This window comes from Festucalex cinctus, chromosome 7 (genome assembly GCF_051991245.1).
Source record: "Festucalex cinctus isolate MCC-2025b chromosome 7, RoL_Fcin_1.0, whole genome shotgun sequence".
Lineage (NCBI taxonomy): Eukaryota > Metazoa > Chordata > Actinopteri > Syngnathiformes > Syngnathidae > Festucalex > Festucalex cinctus.
In genome coordinates this window covers 7,067,501-7,082,411 of record NC_135417.1, presented here as the reverse complement: position 1 = coordinate 7,082,411, position 14,911 = coordinate 7,067,501, and the positions used below count along the sequence as shown (strand labels likewise).

Here is a 14,911-nt window from a genome sequence, read left to right as displayed (position 1 = left end):
TTTTTTTTTTTCTTCTATATTTAAGAACAGTGTTAATGTTTAAACTGCATAATATTATCTATGTAATTTAATATACTTTTGGGAGCAAAAAGAAAAGAAAAAAAAAGAAAAGGCTTTTTTTTAATTATTATTATTTTATTTTTTTTAAATAAAGACTAGTACGAAGTACTCCAAATTATTTTTTTGAGCTGGTACTTGGAGCAAAAAGTCCGAGCAAGAAGCATTGGTTTAAGGTTAAAAAGCTCAATTATAAATTTCTGCACGTAAAGTAACGCACGAGATTTTTAGAATTAAACAAAAAAAACAAACAAAAACACGCAGCCACCTCTGCATGACTGATTGTGAGCAGAGCGACACTTTCATAACCAAACAAAACTCACCTAATGACAAATATCGCCACCATTAAGTATGTAAAATATAAACGTGTATGCTGATAAGCCAGAACTACATTCGAAACCTTCCTTTTTCCTCTTTTCCTCTAAATGCAGATTTCACATGTCGGCGAGGAAGCTGCCTCCGCGGATTTTATGAATGAAATCAGCCGGCCCCACCCACTCAAGAAGAGTTGGCCAATAGCGTGCCGAGCCGCCTTTTCCACGCCCACAGAAGGACAGCGCAGCGGCCAATGGGCGGTGGTGACTGTTGCGTAATTTTTTTCTGTGACGCCCCCTGCACGTTTCAGCGGGCAGGTCGCCCCCCTCGTACGAGCACGCGCACGCACGCGCACCCGACTGCCAAAAGGGGTGCGTGACGACATCACACGTGACCACATGAATGATTTCATCCATGTGAAACAGACGCTTGTCTTTTTGGGGGAATCATCCAGTTCTATTCTTGTTTTTTTTTTTTTTTTTTTTTTTTTTTTTTTTAAGAACTAAAAATACATGTTTACAATAGACGCTACGTGACAATTTAGGACACATTTACAAGCAGTTGGGAGGATGAAACGACTCGCTGGGGAGACATTTTGTAAGTCCACGAGATCAAAGTGTGGTGTGACGTGACGAGGGCTCCCCCTAGTGGCGAAGAGCGACAATGGCCACTCGGCGAAGTGGCTGGCATTTGCCTTATTTACGGAACAGTTGACAAATTTAGTAAACATATCCCTGCCAGATCACAAGCAATCACACACGCGCGCGCGCGTGCGTGCGTGAGTTTATGCAAGGAGATAATTAACGGCCTTAAAGAGTTGGACAAACATAAACAGCGAAGCAAAAATATTAGAATCTGTGTTATTCACTGAGTGTCAAGCACAATGGCTTCTGTCTGACATTTATTGTTTAAAAATAAAAAATGTTGAACATAGAGTTATATAGGAGTTTAAAAAAAAGTGTAAACTTCTTCCTGCTCCTGTGTGTGTGTGTGTTTTTGAGAAATAAAATTAATTAATTAAGATGTGCATAGGTTCCATTTTTATGTTTTATGTGATTTTTTTTATATCTTTGAGTAAATATATATTTTTTCTTTTCTTTTTTATATGTGTTTGAGAAACTAAATTAATTAATAGTATGTGTATAGGTTATATTTTTATGTTTTATATGATTTTTTAAATATATTTGAACAGATATTTTTTATTTTATATATATATATATATATATATATATATATATATGATTTTTTTTTATCTTGGAGTAGACATATTTTTTCTTTTCTTTTTTAGATGTGTGTTTGAGAAATGAAATTAATTAATTAATTAATTAATTAAGAAGATGTATACAGGATATATTTCCTCCTCCTAAAAAATAAACAAGCGCACCACTGCCACCTACTGCAGTGGATGTGCAATTGCACTTTGAGTACTTTCTGTTCATGAATTGTGATGGGCCGTTTTTTGCTCATGCCTTTGCTCCTTTTTTGGCCTCCGTCCGTCACTTCAGCACCTGTCCAAGGAGACAAAAAAAATCGTTCCCTGCCACGGGGCGGGCAGGTGGGCTTCGCCGTACCCGCCACGCACTCTCCCCCCTTTCGCCCGCTCGCTCTGCGTTTCTCTCTCTCACTCCGTGTCCCTTTTGTGTCCCCCTTCTCGCTTCTCTCCCTCTTCACTCCTCATCCGTCCGTCCATCCGTCCGTCCGTCCACTCCGGCCCGCGGATTTGCATGCGAACATGGACGAGTCGCTGGCGCCTTTTGTGCTGCTTTTGCTCGCCGGCCTCCATTCGACAGCTGCCGGTAAGAATTTCATTTGCATAATAATCGACGACGGCTGAGGTCAGGGCTTTTTTTTTTTTTTTTTTTTTTGCATTTATAAACGTGTTGCTGAGAGCGAGAGAAGTACAGTACAGTACAGTAGTCGGCAGGTTGCACTCGTTTTGACTTGTGAATACAAGTTGAAAGTTGTTTTGTTTTTGTTTTCCAGACGACACAAGTTGGACCTACACTGGTAAGTTAAGAAACTTTTCTTCATTTGAGACGATTAAAATATATATATATATATAATATGCCATATAGGATGTGTAACTCAAGGTGTTCTTTTCTTCTTCTTTTCTTCTTAATTTCTTTTTTTTAAGCACCTTGGGAATTCTGAAGTGTTTTTTTTTTTTTTTTGCTTGTTTTTTTTTTTTTTTAAAGCAGGTATAAGTATCAATGAGAAAAATATATAGTGGCTCGTACCCGACGATTTGATTCGCCTCACGATTCGATTCCGATTAATCACCAATACGAATTTATAAATCAATTGTTGCGATTTTTTATTTTACTCAAATTTCGAAAAATACTAATCAGTAAACTTTTACACTGTAAGATTTGTATCAAAAATATATTATATATCTCAAACTTCATTCATAAGTGTGAGCCAGTGTATTTAACAAACCGGTTGTAATCTGTTTCAAAATAAAATAATGTTCCATTAATATAACATTCTTCAATATAACACTTGACTCATTGAACAATTTTTCAGCAGCGAAAAGTTCATATGTTGTCCAGAATTAATTTGATAACGTCATAATTTTTCACGTACAATTTATACCTTTAAAAAGTCATTTTTCCACTTGCTGTTGACTGATGATGACATCACCTGTAACAACCAATCATGGCTCATCTTGTTTTCTGGGTTTGATCAGTAAACTGAGCCATGATTGGTCGTTACAGGTGATGTCATCATCAGTCAACAGCAAGCAGAAAAATTACCTTTTAAAAGGTCATAATTGTACATGAAAAATAATGAAGTTACCACATTAATTATAGATAAAATATTCACTTTTTACTGCTGAAAATGGCTCAATGAGTCAAGTATCCCTTTCAGACATTTCTTGAATATTTTTCCATCAAAAATGGATGTTTAAAAATCGATTCGGCCACTGATTGAATCGATTCGAGAACTGCGCACTGTAATATTGCGATATGTTGCCGAATCGCTCCTAATTGTGGCTATTATTTAATGCAGTTGAAAGGAAAAATGCTATCCTGGGATAGAGGGGACTTTCTTATACTGTACATTATCTGTCATTGCTAACTTCTGAAAATGATGAGAGTATGATTTGCATTTGTGTGTTGCAGGGTTATTATAGTTTTGGAATTTTCATTTCAGTTTGTTTTGAGTTTTGTTTTTTAAATGGAGTTAGTTTTAATTAGTTTTCAGGGGTAGTTATGTTACTTTTTCTCAGTTATTAAATAAATACTTAGTTTTAATTAGTTTCAGTATTTTAGTTTTCGTTAAAAAAATGTGTATGACTTGTGCGCAATATTTAAAGAAACAGCCTGGTAGCGACGTCATCTGAAGGTGCTTTTCTATTGGCTGCTGCTAAATGACATCACTTTTGTGTGGCACACTTTCAATCGTCCTTATTTCGGTTAATATCAAAATAAATCGACCTCAAATCGCGTTTAAAATCATTCCCAAAGGCTCATGCATTAAATTAATTACAGAAGACTAAAACAAATGACATTCTTGATACAATTATAGCCATTAAGTATACAATATAACCTAATATATATAATAAATATAAATATAACTATATAACCATTAAACATTAAAATAAACATTAAAATAGACAAATAGAATAGAAAATAAATACAAATAAATAGACTAATAAATAAATACATAAATAAATAATGAATAAAATAGACATTAAAATAAAATAACTAGAAATCCTTTTTTTTTTTTTTTTTTAAGTCACTGCAGTTATGTACAAACAAAAAACAATGTTGTGGTTTTATTTCAATTACCATACTTTTTAAAAATATATACAGGTAGTCTGAGAGGTTGTTTGTAAGTTGAATTTGTTTGTACGTTGAATTTAAAAAAATAAAATAAAATAGTAAGAATGTTAAATATTATGGGTATGTCTATATAGTACATAAATTAGATTAAGAAATACATTTTATTATTATTATGATATTTTTATTATTATTATTATTATTATAATATTTGTTACAGTTTGTTAGTTTTGTAAACATAAAATGTAGTTTCAGTCAGTTTTCGTTTTTTAAAAAGCTTTTGCCGTTAATTTTATTTAGTCAACGAAATTTTTTGAATTTTAGTTTGAGTTTTTTCGTTAGTTTTAATTCACTAAAATCACCTTGGTGTGTCGCGTTTTTTTTTTTTTTTTCAGTTCCTCTGACATTTTTACTTACTTTTACTTTTTACTTTTACTTTTACTGTTGTTGAACGCTCACATGGGCCATAACCAGCCCACGGGCCGCATGTTGCTCACCCGTGCATGACCAACACCAACACCACTGACACTTTTTTTTTTTTTTTCCCCCAAAGTTGTGATGTTAGAAGATGGCAGATCTTCCATCGAGTGACAATCGAAAACATTTTTCTTTTTTTTTCTTTTGTGCACGTGAGATGATCTGGGCCTTTTCCTCCCTCCATTTCCCCTCGCCTTGCCTCTCCGCCGTGCGCATTACTTACAGTTGGCCAAGCTGGCGTGAGCACGGCGCTCACACAGAGATGATGGGAGGGCTGCGAGGAGGAGGAGGAGGAGGAGGAAGAGGAGGAGGAGGAAGGGTGCGGGGCAAAATAGGCAAGTGAAGGGAGGCAAGTGCACGAGGATGTCACAGTGGCAGGCCACAGCGAGCGAGCAAGAGAGAGAGAGAGAGCGAGCGAGCCGGGACGGGCCGAAGCAGAGCCGATTGTGTGGCGTATTGTGTTGCGGCGCACAATCGACACACACGTTATTGTGCCACACTGGCCGTGCCTATGCTGCGGACAAAAGGCGCAGTGGGCATGAATGGGGCATGCGGGCGCCCACCGATTGGTTCAGGGAGAAACACATGCGTGCCCCTGGACGGACATGAGCAGTACCAGTACCGGTTTCCAGTACCAGACACAGACTGGTTTCTATTCAAGCTGATTTCCACTTGGGGTGCAGGACCAAAAACTGGCAAAATAAATAATAAACAAATGATTACCACTACAACATGGTTGCTCTTGTGTACGTCATTTAAGGGGCGCATGCGAGAGTTGACGAGAGATTTGAACCCTTTATTTTGTTTTTTTAACAAAATGAGTATGACTTGTGCGCAATATTTAAAAAAAAAAAACATCATGGGAGCGACGTCATCTGAAGGTGCTTTTCTATTGGCTTCTGCGAGATGACGTCACTTCCGTGTGACATACTTTCAAACGTCCTTAGTTTCAGTTATTTAAGTTAGTTTCAGTATTAGTTTCAGTTTTTTATTGCATTCACTTGGGAAAAAACCTTTTCTGACAAATTTTTGTGCGGAGCTTTTTTTTTTTTTTTTTGAGTATTTTTTTCTGTTTTATTGAATATTTTTTTTGCTGTTTTGAGTAATTTTTTTCTGTTTAAAAAAATAAATAAAATTTCCCCTGTTTTTCTGAATATTTTTTTTTCTCTGTTTTTCTGAGTCATATTTTCTGTTTTATTGTTTTTTTTCCCACTGTTTTTCGGAATATTTATTTTATGGCAGAAAAAAATTATTCAGTAAATCAGAAAAAAAAAAATCTGAAAAACAGAAAAAAAAAAAACTCAAAATAGCAAAGATTAGTCAGAAAAACAGGAGATAATTTTTTTTCAAGTGAATGCAATATGCTTGCGTACAGTACAAATATAAAATGATCAGTGTACAAATCAGATCAAAGCCTAATTTATAAAAATCAATTAAATTTGATTTCCAACTTATGCATTTCGCGTTATGTTCCAAAGGCATGGTGGGCCAATCGGAGTGGCCGGAGCATTTCCCCGAGTGCGGCGGTTCGTCCCAGTCTCCCGTCGACGTGGTGACCGCGCAAACCAAATACGACCCCGCGTTGACCCCGCTCACCCCGCTGGGCTACGGTCAGCACGACAACAGACCCTTCGCCCTCTCCAATAACGGACACACAGGTAACCATGGCAACGCTTTCCTTTGGGAGATATTCTTCGAGTAAAGTGCGGTGAAATGTTCGACCCCGCCCCCCCCCAGCTGTGATCGAGCTGCCGGATTGGATGAGCCTGGCCGGGCTTCCGTGGCTTTTCTCGGCCGTGCAGATGCACCTTCACTGGGGCAGCGGCGGCCCCAGTTCCGGCGGCAGCGAACACACCGTCAATGGCCGGAGCGCAGAGGCAGAGGTACCAAATTTTCAATTGCACTCAAAATAAACGGGGAGCAAGAACAACAACAACAACAACAACAGCAATAACAAGAACAAGAACAACAACAACAACAACAACAACAACAACAACAACAAACAAACAAAAACAACAACAACAACAAAAAAACAAAACAACAACAACAACAACAACAAAAACGTACAAACTCCAGGGTTTTTCCTGTGTACAAAATTCCGAGGCGGCCACCTCCACCTAATTTGCTCGCCGCCTCCAACCTGAGCCACTAATATCGGGCAGGAATGCATTTTAGCTGCAGTTGCAGTGTTTTGCCATTATGGAGGCGCTATATTGCACCGGAAAGACCTGAAGCAACAACCAAAGAAGAAAATGCTTTCTTTTTTTTTCCCCTTTTAGTTTTATATTTTAATGTACCGAACAGGCTGTTTTTATACAGTAGTTTTGGAAGTAACGGCCAATCATGGCTTACCTGTTTTCTGGGTTTGGTCAGTAAACTGAGCTATGATTGGCCGTTACCGACTTCCTCAGCACTGGTGATGTCATCATCAGTCGACAGCAAGTAGAAAAATGACTTTTAAAAGGTATTAATTGTACATAAAAAATAATGAAGGTATCAAATTCATTCTGGACAAAATATTAACTTTTCACTGCTGAAAATTGTTCAATAAGTCAAGTATCTCCTTTAATACCTTTAAAAAGTAAATTTTCCCACTTGCTGTCGACTAAAGATGACATCACCTGTGCTGAGGAAATAGGTAACGACCAATCATGGCTCACCTGCTTTCTGAATTTGGTCAGTAAACTGAGCCATGATTGGCCGTTATCTAATTCTTCAGCACAGGTGATGTCATCATCAGTCGACAGCAAGTAAAAAAAAAAAAACTTTTTAAAGGTATTAATTGTAGATGTAAAATAATGAAGTGACCACATTAATTATAGACAAAATATTCACTTTTTACTGCTGAAAATGGCTCAATGAGTCAAGTATCCCTTTAAAATAAGACTGGTATTGACACCGATACCTGGTATCGGTAGTTACCCATCATAGTCAGTGTGCTTCAATGTGAGCCAGGAAAAACCCTGATTACGCTACAAAAACAAAAAAAAAATAAAATAATTCAAATCACAGAAATTGTTCTGTTGCACTGCGTCAAAGACGAATGCAGAAACGATAAAGGTAAAAAGGTAGCGAGAAACGGGGTGAGCTCACATGTGCGACTTTTTCCAAAAATAACAAAATAACGAAGCGTGTTCTTTTCAAGCCTTTGCCGTCTTCCTGCGCCCTCTGCAGCTGCACGTGGTGCACTACAACTCCGAGCTCTACCCCAACGCGTCGGCCGCCATGACGCGACGGGACGGCCTGGCCGTGCTGGCAATTCTCATCGTGGTAAACGGGCCCAGCTGTGCTGCTCGCTCAACATTTTTTATGCACGTTGGACGTATGTTCTGATTTTGGGCGAATGTTGTGCAGATTGGCGAGGAGACCAACACGCCCTTCGACAACATCATCAACTACCTGAGCCGCGTCAGACACGCAAGTAAGTCCAACTTGGTGCCGCGTTGTCTTTAAGTGGTTAAGTGGAGGCTCAGCTCCTCGCTCAGACTCTCAGTGCGGCAGTAATATCATCGTTCGACGCAGAGGATAAAGAAAAAGGTGACTGTGAGTTGAGATGTCGCTAATTTTTTATTTTTTATTTTTTTGCCGTTCCACCAACAGACCAGAAAGTGCTGATCCCGGCCTTTGACGTGCAGTCGCTGCTCCCCAAAGATCTGGGCCGATACTATCGCTACAACGGCTCCCTGACGACGCCGCCGTGCCACCAGAGCGTCATCTGGACCGTGTTCCACGAGAGGGTTCAAATCTCAAAGGCTCAGGTAGGGCTGACGCCAGTACACGTTCCTGACTCAATTTCTCTCCAGGCGCTTTCGAATCCGATCTTTTCACTTTTCACGTCAGACGCTGAATGCAAATTTGGGATTATAAATGTTTATTTATTTATTTATTTTTTTATTTTTTTATTTTAACTGGCCAACTGTATAACCTAAAAGTATTACATTTTCAAACGTGTAACAAATGTGGGAATTCATGTTCGATTGTATTCAACTGCATATCATGTCTTAACTACATTTAAAATGTTAATAAAATAAAAAGGTGCAAAATATCAAAGTAGGCCCCTCGCATCCTCCCAACACTTTGATCTCTTATACTCTGCTGCCACCTGCTGATCATTTATTGTAATAACTACCATTGCTTTAAGCGGCCTCTTCAGGTCAGAGGCTGCATCAAAGCCTTCTGTATGCTCTAGCATAAAAAACAAACGTATAAATACGTTTTTGGGACCAAGGCAATAATTAAAATAGAATGTTTTTATACATTTTTGGGAGCAAATGAGTTATAATGTTCTTTGCATGTTTAAGATATTGAAATCCACAATTGCATTTTTTGGGTTTGTGACGTCAAAATATCAAAAACAACGACCAACACTGCTCATGTCTACAATACTCAATACATATGAAATCACAAGCCAACAGCATTGTATACAGTATGTTTGTTCCAAATGCAAACGAGACCGAAATAAGATTTTAGTGTTACATGTAACACACATTTTACTGGACAGCGAGAAAAACAACAACTCACGTTTTGAGTTGGGGGTTCCGTTGATTGTGTTACCCTGCAGCTGCTGAAGATGGAGACAATCCTGTACTCCAGCAAAGCCGAAGATCCAGACCGCATGCTGCTGCAGGACAACTATCGCGCCACGCAGCCGCTCAACCACAGGGTCGTCTTTGCCTCCTTCACTGCAGGTGACAAATCCGCTCATTAGCTGCTATTGCGCTGCTCATTTAACTTTTTTTTTTTCACTTCATTTTCCAGTATCTGCTGATAAGACCAAAAAGGAGTGCAGCCAAATAGTTTCCCAATAGGATACAGTACATTTTTGCATGACTTTGGCAACGATAGATAGCTAGATGGCAAAGATAGCTAGCTAGCTAGAGATATAGCTAGCTAGCTAGCTAGAGCTAGAAAGATAGCTTGCTAGCTAGTTAGAGATGGAGAGATAGCTAGCTAGCTATCTAGCGATAGAGAGATAGCTAGCTAGCCAGAGATAGATAGATAGCTAGAGAGTTAGTTAGAGTGTAAACCATAAGGCCTTAAGCTTTCAAAAGATGACCGCCTTACATTTGTCAGTTATTAATACCTGAAACAACAAAAATAAAGAAAGTGCATCGTGACTTTTGGGGCCGGTTCTGCGTAAAAGTCGCAAACGAGTAAATGCTGCATGTTCTGTTAGAACTACAAGGAGCCAATTCATCAGGATGTGTTTGCAGAAGAGGCTTCTTTTACTTGACAACGTGTATCACTTTCCTGTATTCTTCTGGGAATAAACAATAACAACACACCACGTCGACCAAAGTGCACAATTAGCATTCCACAAAAATGTATGAATATGAAAAGGGTGAGAGGTTGGAAAAGCCGTCAAGAAGAGCCGTGTTTGTTTGCGAGCCGATTATGGGGGGGGATTTTTGCAAAAGCCAAACACAGACCTCATTGTTTTCCCAACTGAGAAAACCCGAGAGGAAAAGTGGCACCGTTGCAAGAGGGAGGCCGAGTTGCAGACAAAGACAACACGAGAGAAAGCTTTTTGTGTGAAGTCATCAGCAACCTCATCCGTCCGTCCGTGTTAGAATTTCGCACGTTGTCATCACATTCAACACTAACGCCTGATTCTCATCTTTTGTTACAGAGTCGGGCAAGGAGCTCTCGTCGGGTGAGTCCCGCGTGACTTGGCGTCGTGCTTTTTTTTTGCCCCGCCTGATGTTTTCACGCCTCGTCGTCGTCGCGCACAGGTGAGGTCACCGCCATCGTGATCGGCGTCATGTGCGGCTGCGTCGGCCTGGCCGTCGTCGTCCGCTTCATCGTCAAGACCGTGCGGTAAGAACGCTTTCCCCGGCGACATTTTTGCTGTCATTCTGCCGTGACCGTTTTAACTCTCCCCGTCCGTCCGTCTCTTGGCAGATTTCTCGCCGTCCGCCGCCGCAAAACGGTCGCGGTAAACAGGTGGCGCTCTCAGAGGACACTAAAGCGCCGATTAATGCTCTTGTTTGTAACATTCTCTTTGGGTCGGAGCCGTTCTCCAGCGCTCTTCTACGATCCGTGCAACTGGACAATATGCAGCGCTGCCTTGAGATACGAGCAAGTCCACTTGGGAGTTTTGTCGAGATATGAGCCCATCATTGTTGACTTGCAACAAACGTGAGATAGGAGCACTTTATTGTGGAAGTCAACTCAATCGAATTAATTTCACAATAAGACACACGCTAGCAAATATTGAAGAATTTGTCAAAAATGTGGCTTGAAGACGTCTATTGCCACTCCCAGCTGAAGTTTACTCTAAATATTCTTTTGTGTATTTAAAAACAACCACATAACTTAGCCTTCCAGGCCACTCAACTAAACACTAATGCATCGCTTTAACCCTTTCGGCAACTGACATAACAAAAACCACTGTCATAGATTCTTTATCCTCTGTATACAACAATCAGAAGGCGCAGACATCCAATTGATGAAGTGCGACAAAATCGGCGACATTCTTTTTCATCCTATTAAACGATGTCATAACTTAAAAGTACAATTTATGACTTCTAAAACGTGTATCTCAAGGCACCACTGTACTTGGGGAAACTGCAAATACGGCTGACAATTTAGATCCCAACCACACAATGACATAAAATTTGGCCGCGACCATCTGGCCTATTTTGGGAGATTCGACCTCATGCGGTCGATGAAAACGAAATCAACAACATCTGCGTGATTGATTGCATATCGGTGATTTATGCGTATGTTATTTTAGTGTTGGCGTTTTCTTGGGGGTTTGCAGGAGGGTCGCGAGACGTTTCGACCTGTCCAAGCTGCAAGCACGAGGAATCTCTCACACTAATGACGGCTGCATTCCATTTCGCCCGAGCTCCTCGCGACGACCGCCGTCGACGACGACGTTGTTGTTGACACCTGCCCGCCGGCTATCTAGCAAGTTAGCTAGCTAGCTAGCGAGATCTAGCTAGCTAGCGATACAGAGGTCGCTAGCTCGCTAGCGATAGAGATAGCTAGCTAGTTAGCTAGCAATCGAGAGATAGATCTGCAATTGGCTGGCAACCAGTCCAAGGTGTACCCCGCCTACTGCCCAGAGCCAGCTGTGATAGGCTCCAGCACCCCCCGCGACCCTTGTGATGAATAAGCAGTCAAGAAGATGGATGGATGGATGGATAGAGAGATAGCTAGTTGTTGACACCTGCCCACCAGCTATCTATCTAGCTAGCTAGCGATAGAGAGCTCGTTAGCTAGCTAGCTAGCACTAGAAATAGAAAGCTAGTTGTTGACACATGCCCGCCGGCTATCTACCTATCTAGCTAGCTAGCGATGCAGAGATAGCTAGCTAGCTAGCAATAGAGAGATAGATAGCTAGTTGTTGACAGCTGCCTGCCGGTGCCAAAAAGCGGGCGGTGAAATACTTTTGTCTCGCTCGAGCTTGAAGAAATCAATTCAGCCAATATGTAAATCGGCTTGCTGGGGATTTCAGCATGAAAGTGAAAAACAAGAGAAAGTGAGCCTGAGATTAGCGCTGGAGAAAATCCGATCCTCTTTGCTGTGCCGCAATAACACCAAAAAACCCCACGATCGGCTCGCCTAATTGACATTTTGAAGAAAAAGAAGCAACCGGATTGCGAGCTTTGGAATCCAAAACGGCTGGAAAAGCTGATTGCACTTTTTGCCGGAGTTGGGAGTTCGTTCCACTTCAAATACAAACGCGTCCTCAGTTGCAAGAAATATAGGGACAAGTCTCAACTTTCTGGCTGGAAATCGTCACGTCAGGTGGCCAAATTGGACCCCAAAAAAATATAGTTGAAATACAAAGTAACAAATCAGGATGTAACAATATCCAAAACATCAAGATACGATATGAACCTCACAATATGATGATGATCACAATATTGTGGGGAGGTTGGCGCCGACTCAAGAGCGAGAGCAGGGCTGGATGCGGAACACAAAAAAAAAAACTACAAAGTAACCTTGATGAAAAAAACTCGACGTACTGACAAAAGTGACATTTAGCAACTCCAGCCAAGATTCTATATGACAGAATAAAGGCCTTTGTGACAAAATAAGACATGGCAAATACATAGATGACAACAACTCTACTGTAGTACCCAACCCGAAACACAGTCACAATATAAAAAAAAAAAAAAAAAGCACCACAAAGGATTCCAAGTGAGCAAATTGAATTTGAGGTACTTGACATCAAAATCAGGTGTTAAGAAATTTGGCAAGTTTGCACACATTTGAAGGGAGCAAAACTAATTGGCTGCTCAGTTGTTCCACCCACAGCCAGGTGAGCATGTGTGGCTACCAATTTGGATTAAGTGGTCATGTGACTACTGACAAAAAAAAAAACAAACAAGGATGAATTCTAAAATGAAAACGGAAAATCTTCCACCTAAGCATACCTTGTTGCTAAATTTCACATCCGTTGTGGTGACGTTCAGAAGTAAAAAGATGAGAAAACTTCCATGCCTGCTAACTCATTCGCTCCCAGCCGTTTTCACATTTCGCAATCCCGTTCACTCCCGTCTGTTTTAATGGATATTGTTTGATTTTGCAAGAACACAGAATATTGTGTTCTATTGCTATAAAAATTTCCGATAACGTCATAAAACAAAACAAAAAAAACAACAACAACAACAACAACAAAAAAACGTCTTTGGGACACAAAACATAAAAAAACAACAAACACGTATTTATACGTTTTAGGAGCAAATGAGTTAAACGTATTAATACGTCTTTGGGACACAAAACAATAATAATAATAAAAAACGTACACTTCGGGACACTTAAAACATAAAAAAGAAAAAACGTATTTAAATGTTTTTGGGAGCAAATGAATTAAATGTCCCGCCAGTTTTCGGGAGCTGCCATCCTTCCGATAACGTCGCAAATCTCCCTGCACCGCAAAATTTCAACTCCAATCTAATCCAATCAATTGTGACTAATCATACTTTCTTATGATCCAGTCAATGATTTTTTTGTTTTATGTGTTTTCTTTTTGGGTTTTTTTGTGTCTGATTGTGTCTTGTGATGTTGTTGTTGGCAGCTCGACCTCGAGCTGGGACGTCCTGACCAATAACCGGCCAGCTCCCATGCAAAGGTTGACGTGACTCCTGTTAGACAACAGGAGAAAAAAAAAAAAAACTTCTCTCTGCTTTCACATTGACTCATCTTCTTCTTTGGCTAATCCCTCCGATAGCGATCAATCTGTCAAGCTTTCGGTCAGGTAGTCTTGATCGGATGACGATTGGACTAAAAAAAATAAAATAAAAATAGATTCGGCAACATATCGTGATATTATGGTGCACAAATATCGTATCGATTCAATATGGGCCGAATCAATGTTTAAACATCAATTTTTGATGGAAATATTCAACAAAACGAACGGAATGTTTTTTTAATGGAACATTAAGACTTAGTTTTTTATTTCAATATTGTTTAAAAATGAAACTTTTTTTTCTTTTTTTTTTTCTTTTTTAATCGCAGTTCCTCTGGGGGTTTTCTTTTGTTTTTCAAATTTCTTGATGGCATTCCTGACGAAGCCCATAAAAGAAAACATTACATGTCAATTTTTTCTTCATCAAATAATTCTTATTTCATGAATTTCTTTCTGACAGCTTGATGCATCGCAACCTCTTCTTCTTCCCTCGCTAACCGCCCTCATTTGTTGACTAATAACTAATCAATCATGTCGCGACATCCCTTCCCATCCAGACTATCTCGTATTCTTTGACCAACAGGGCCCTCTGCTGGCCAAACGCTCAAACTGCGGCGAAGAGACTGACTGACTCTTCCTTGCGTCCCGTTTCAGGATGAAGGAGCCCGAGAAGGCAAAAGAGAAACAACAACAACAACAAGAGATGGTCCTCAACTCCACTTGTCACGCAGCAAAGGAGCGACCATCGGCGCAAAGCGAGCCCTGAACAACATGTTGGAACTCGTCCACGACTGCAAGGAAAATCCATTTTTGTACGGAAGGAAATCACGCGGACAGACGGACCGGACCGGGTTCACGAACGCCAACACTGAATGAAACGTTTGCACGCAAAGCACTTAAATATGTCACTTTGCTGGCTCTTGTTTTTTCAAAACGTCTTGTACAAACGAAATGCGGGAATTGTTCGTGTAAATACTTTTGTACAGTTTTTTTTTTTTTCGTTTTCCCATCATCTCCATCCTGCCTTCAAGCACAAGCACGCACCGCACTGAATGAAATGTTGACGTGTTCCATTTATACCCCCCCCGACGTGTATTATTATTGTACGAGCTCGCTCAGGGATTTGAGCACGGAAGCA

The 14,911-nt window shown here is 40.1% G+C and overlaps 1 protein-coding gene across 5 annotated transcripts in view; it reads left to right on the top strand.

The window, feature by feature from the left end:
* The first annotated feature begins 851 nt into the window (after positions 1-851).
* Positions 852-14,911, top strand: part of ca14 (carbonic anhydrase XIV) — a 14,254-nt gene continuing 194 nt past the window's right edge. The window contains exons 1-14 of one of the 5 annotated variants that reach the window (XM_077528150.1): positions 853-969; positions 1,878-2,168; positions 2,356-2,379; positions 6,110-6,289; positions 6,369-6,514; positions 7,806-7,901; positions 7,986-8,052; positions 8,232-8,389; positions 9,193-9,319; positions 10,261-10,284; positions 10,364-10,448; positions 10,533-10,574; positions 13,663-13,716; positions 14,428-14,911. The exon at positions 14,428-14,911 is cut by the window's right edge and continues 194 nt beyond it. In XM_077528150.1, the coding sequence (XP_077384276.1) occupies positions 942-969; positions 1,878-2,168; positions 2,356-2,379; positions 6,110-6,289; positions 6,369-6,514; positions 7,806-7,901; positions 7,986-8,052; positions 8,232-8,389; positions 9,193-9,319; positions 10,261-10,284; positions 10,364-10,448; positions 10,533-10,574; positions 13,663-13,716; positions 14,428-14,539 (1,434 nt within the window). In that variant the 5' untranslated portion in view covers positions 853-941 and the 3' untranslated portion in view covers positions 14,540-14,911. The other 4 variants (XM_077528151.1, XM_077528152.1, XM_077528149.1 and 1 more) reach the window with 4 other exon arrangements.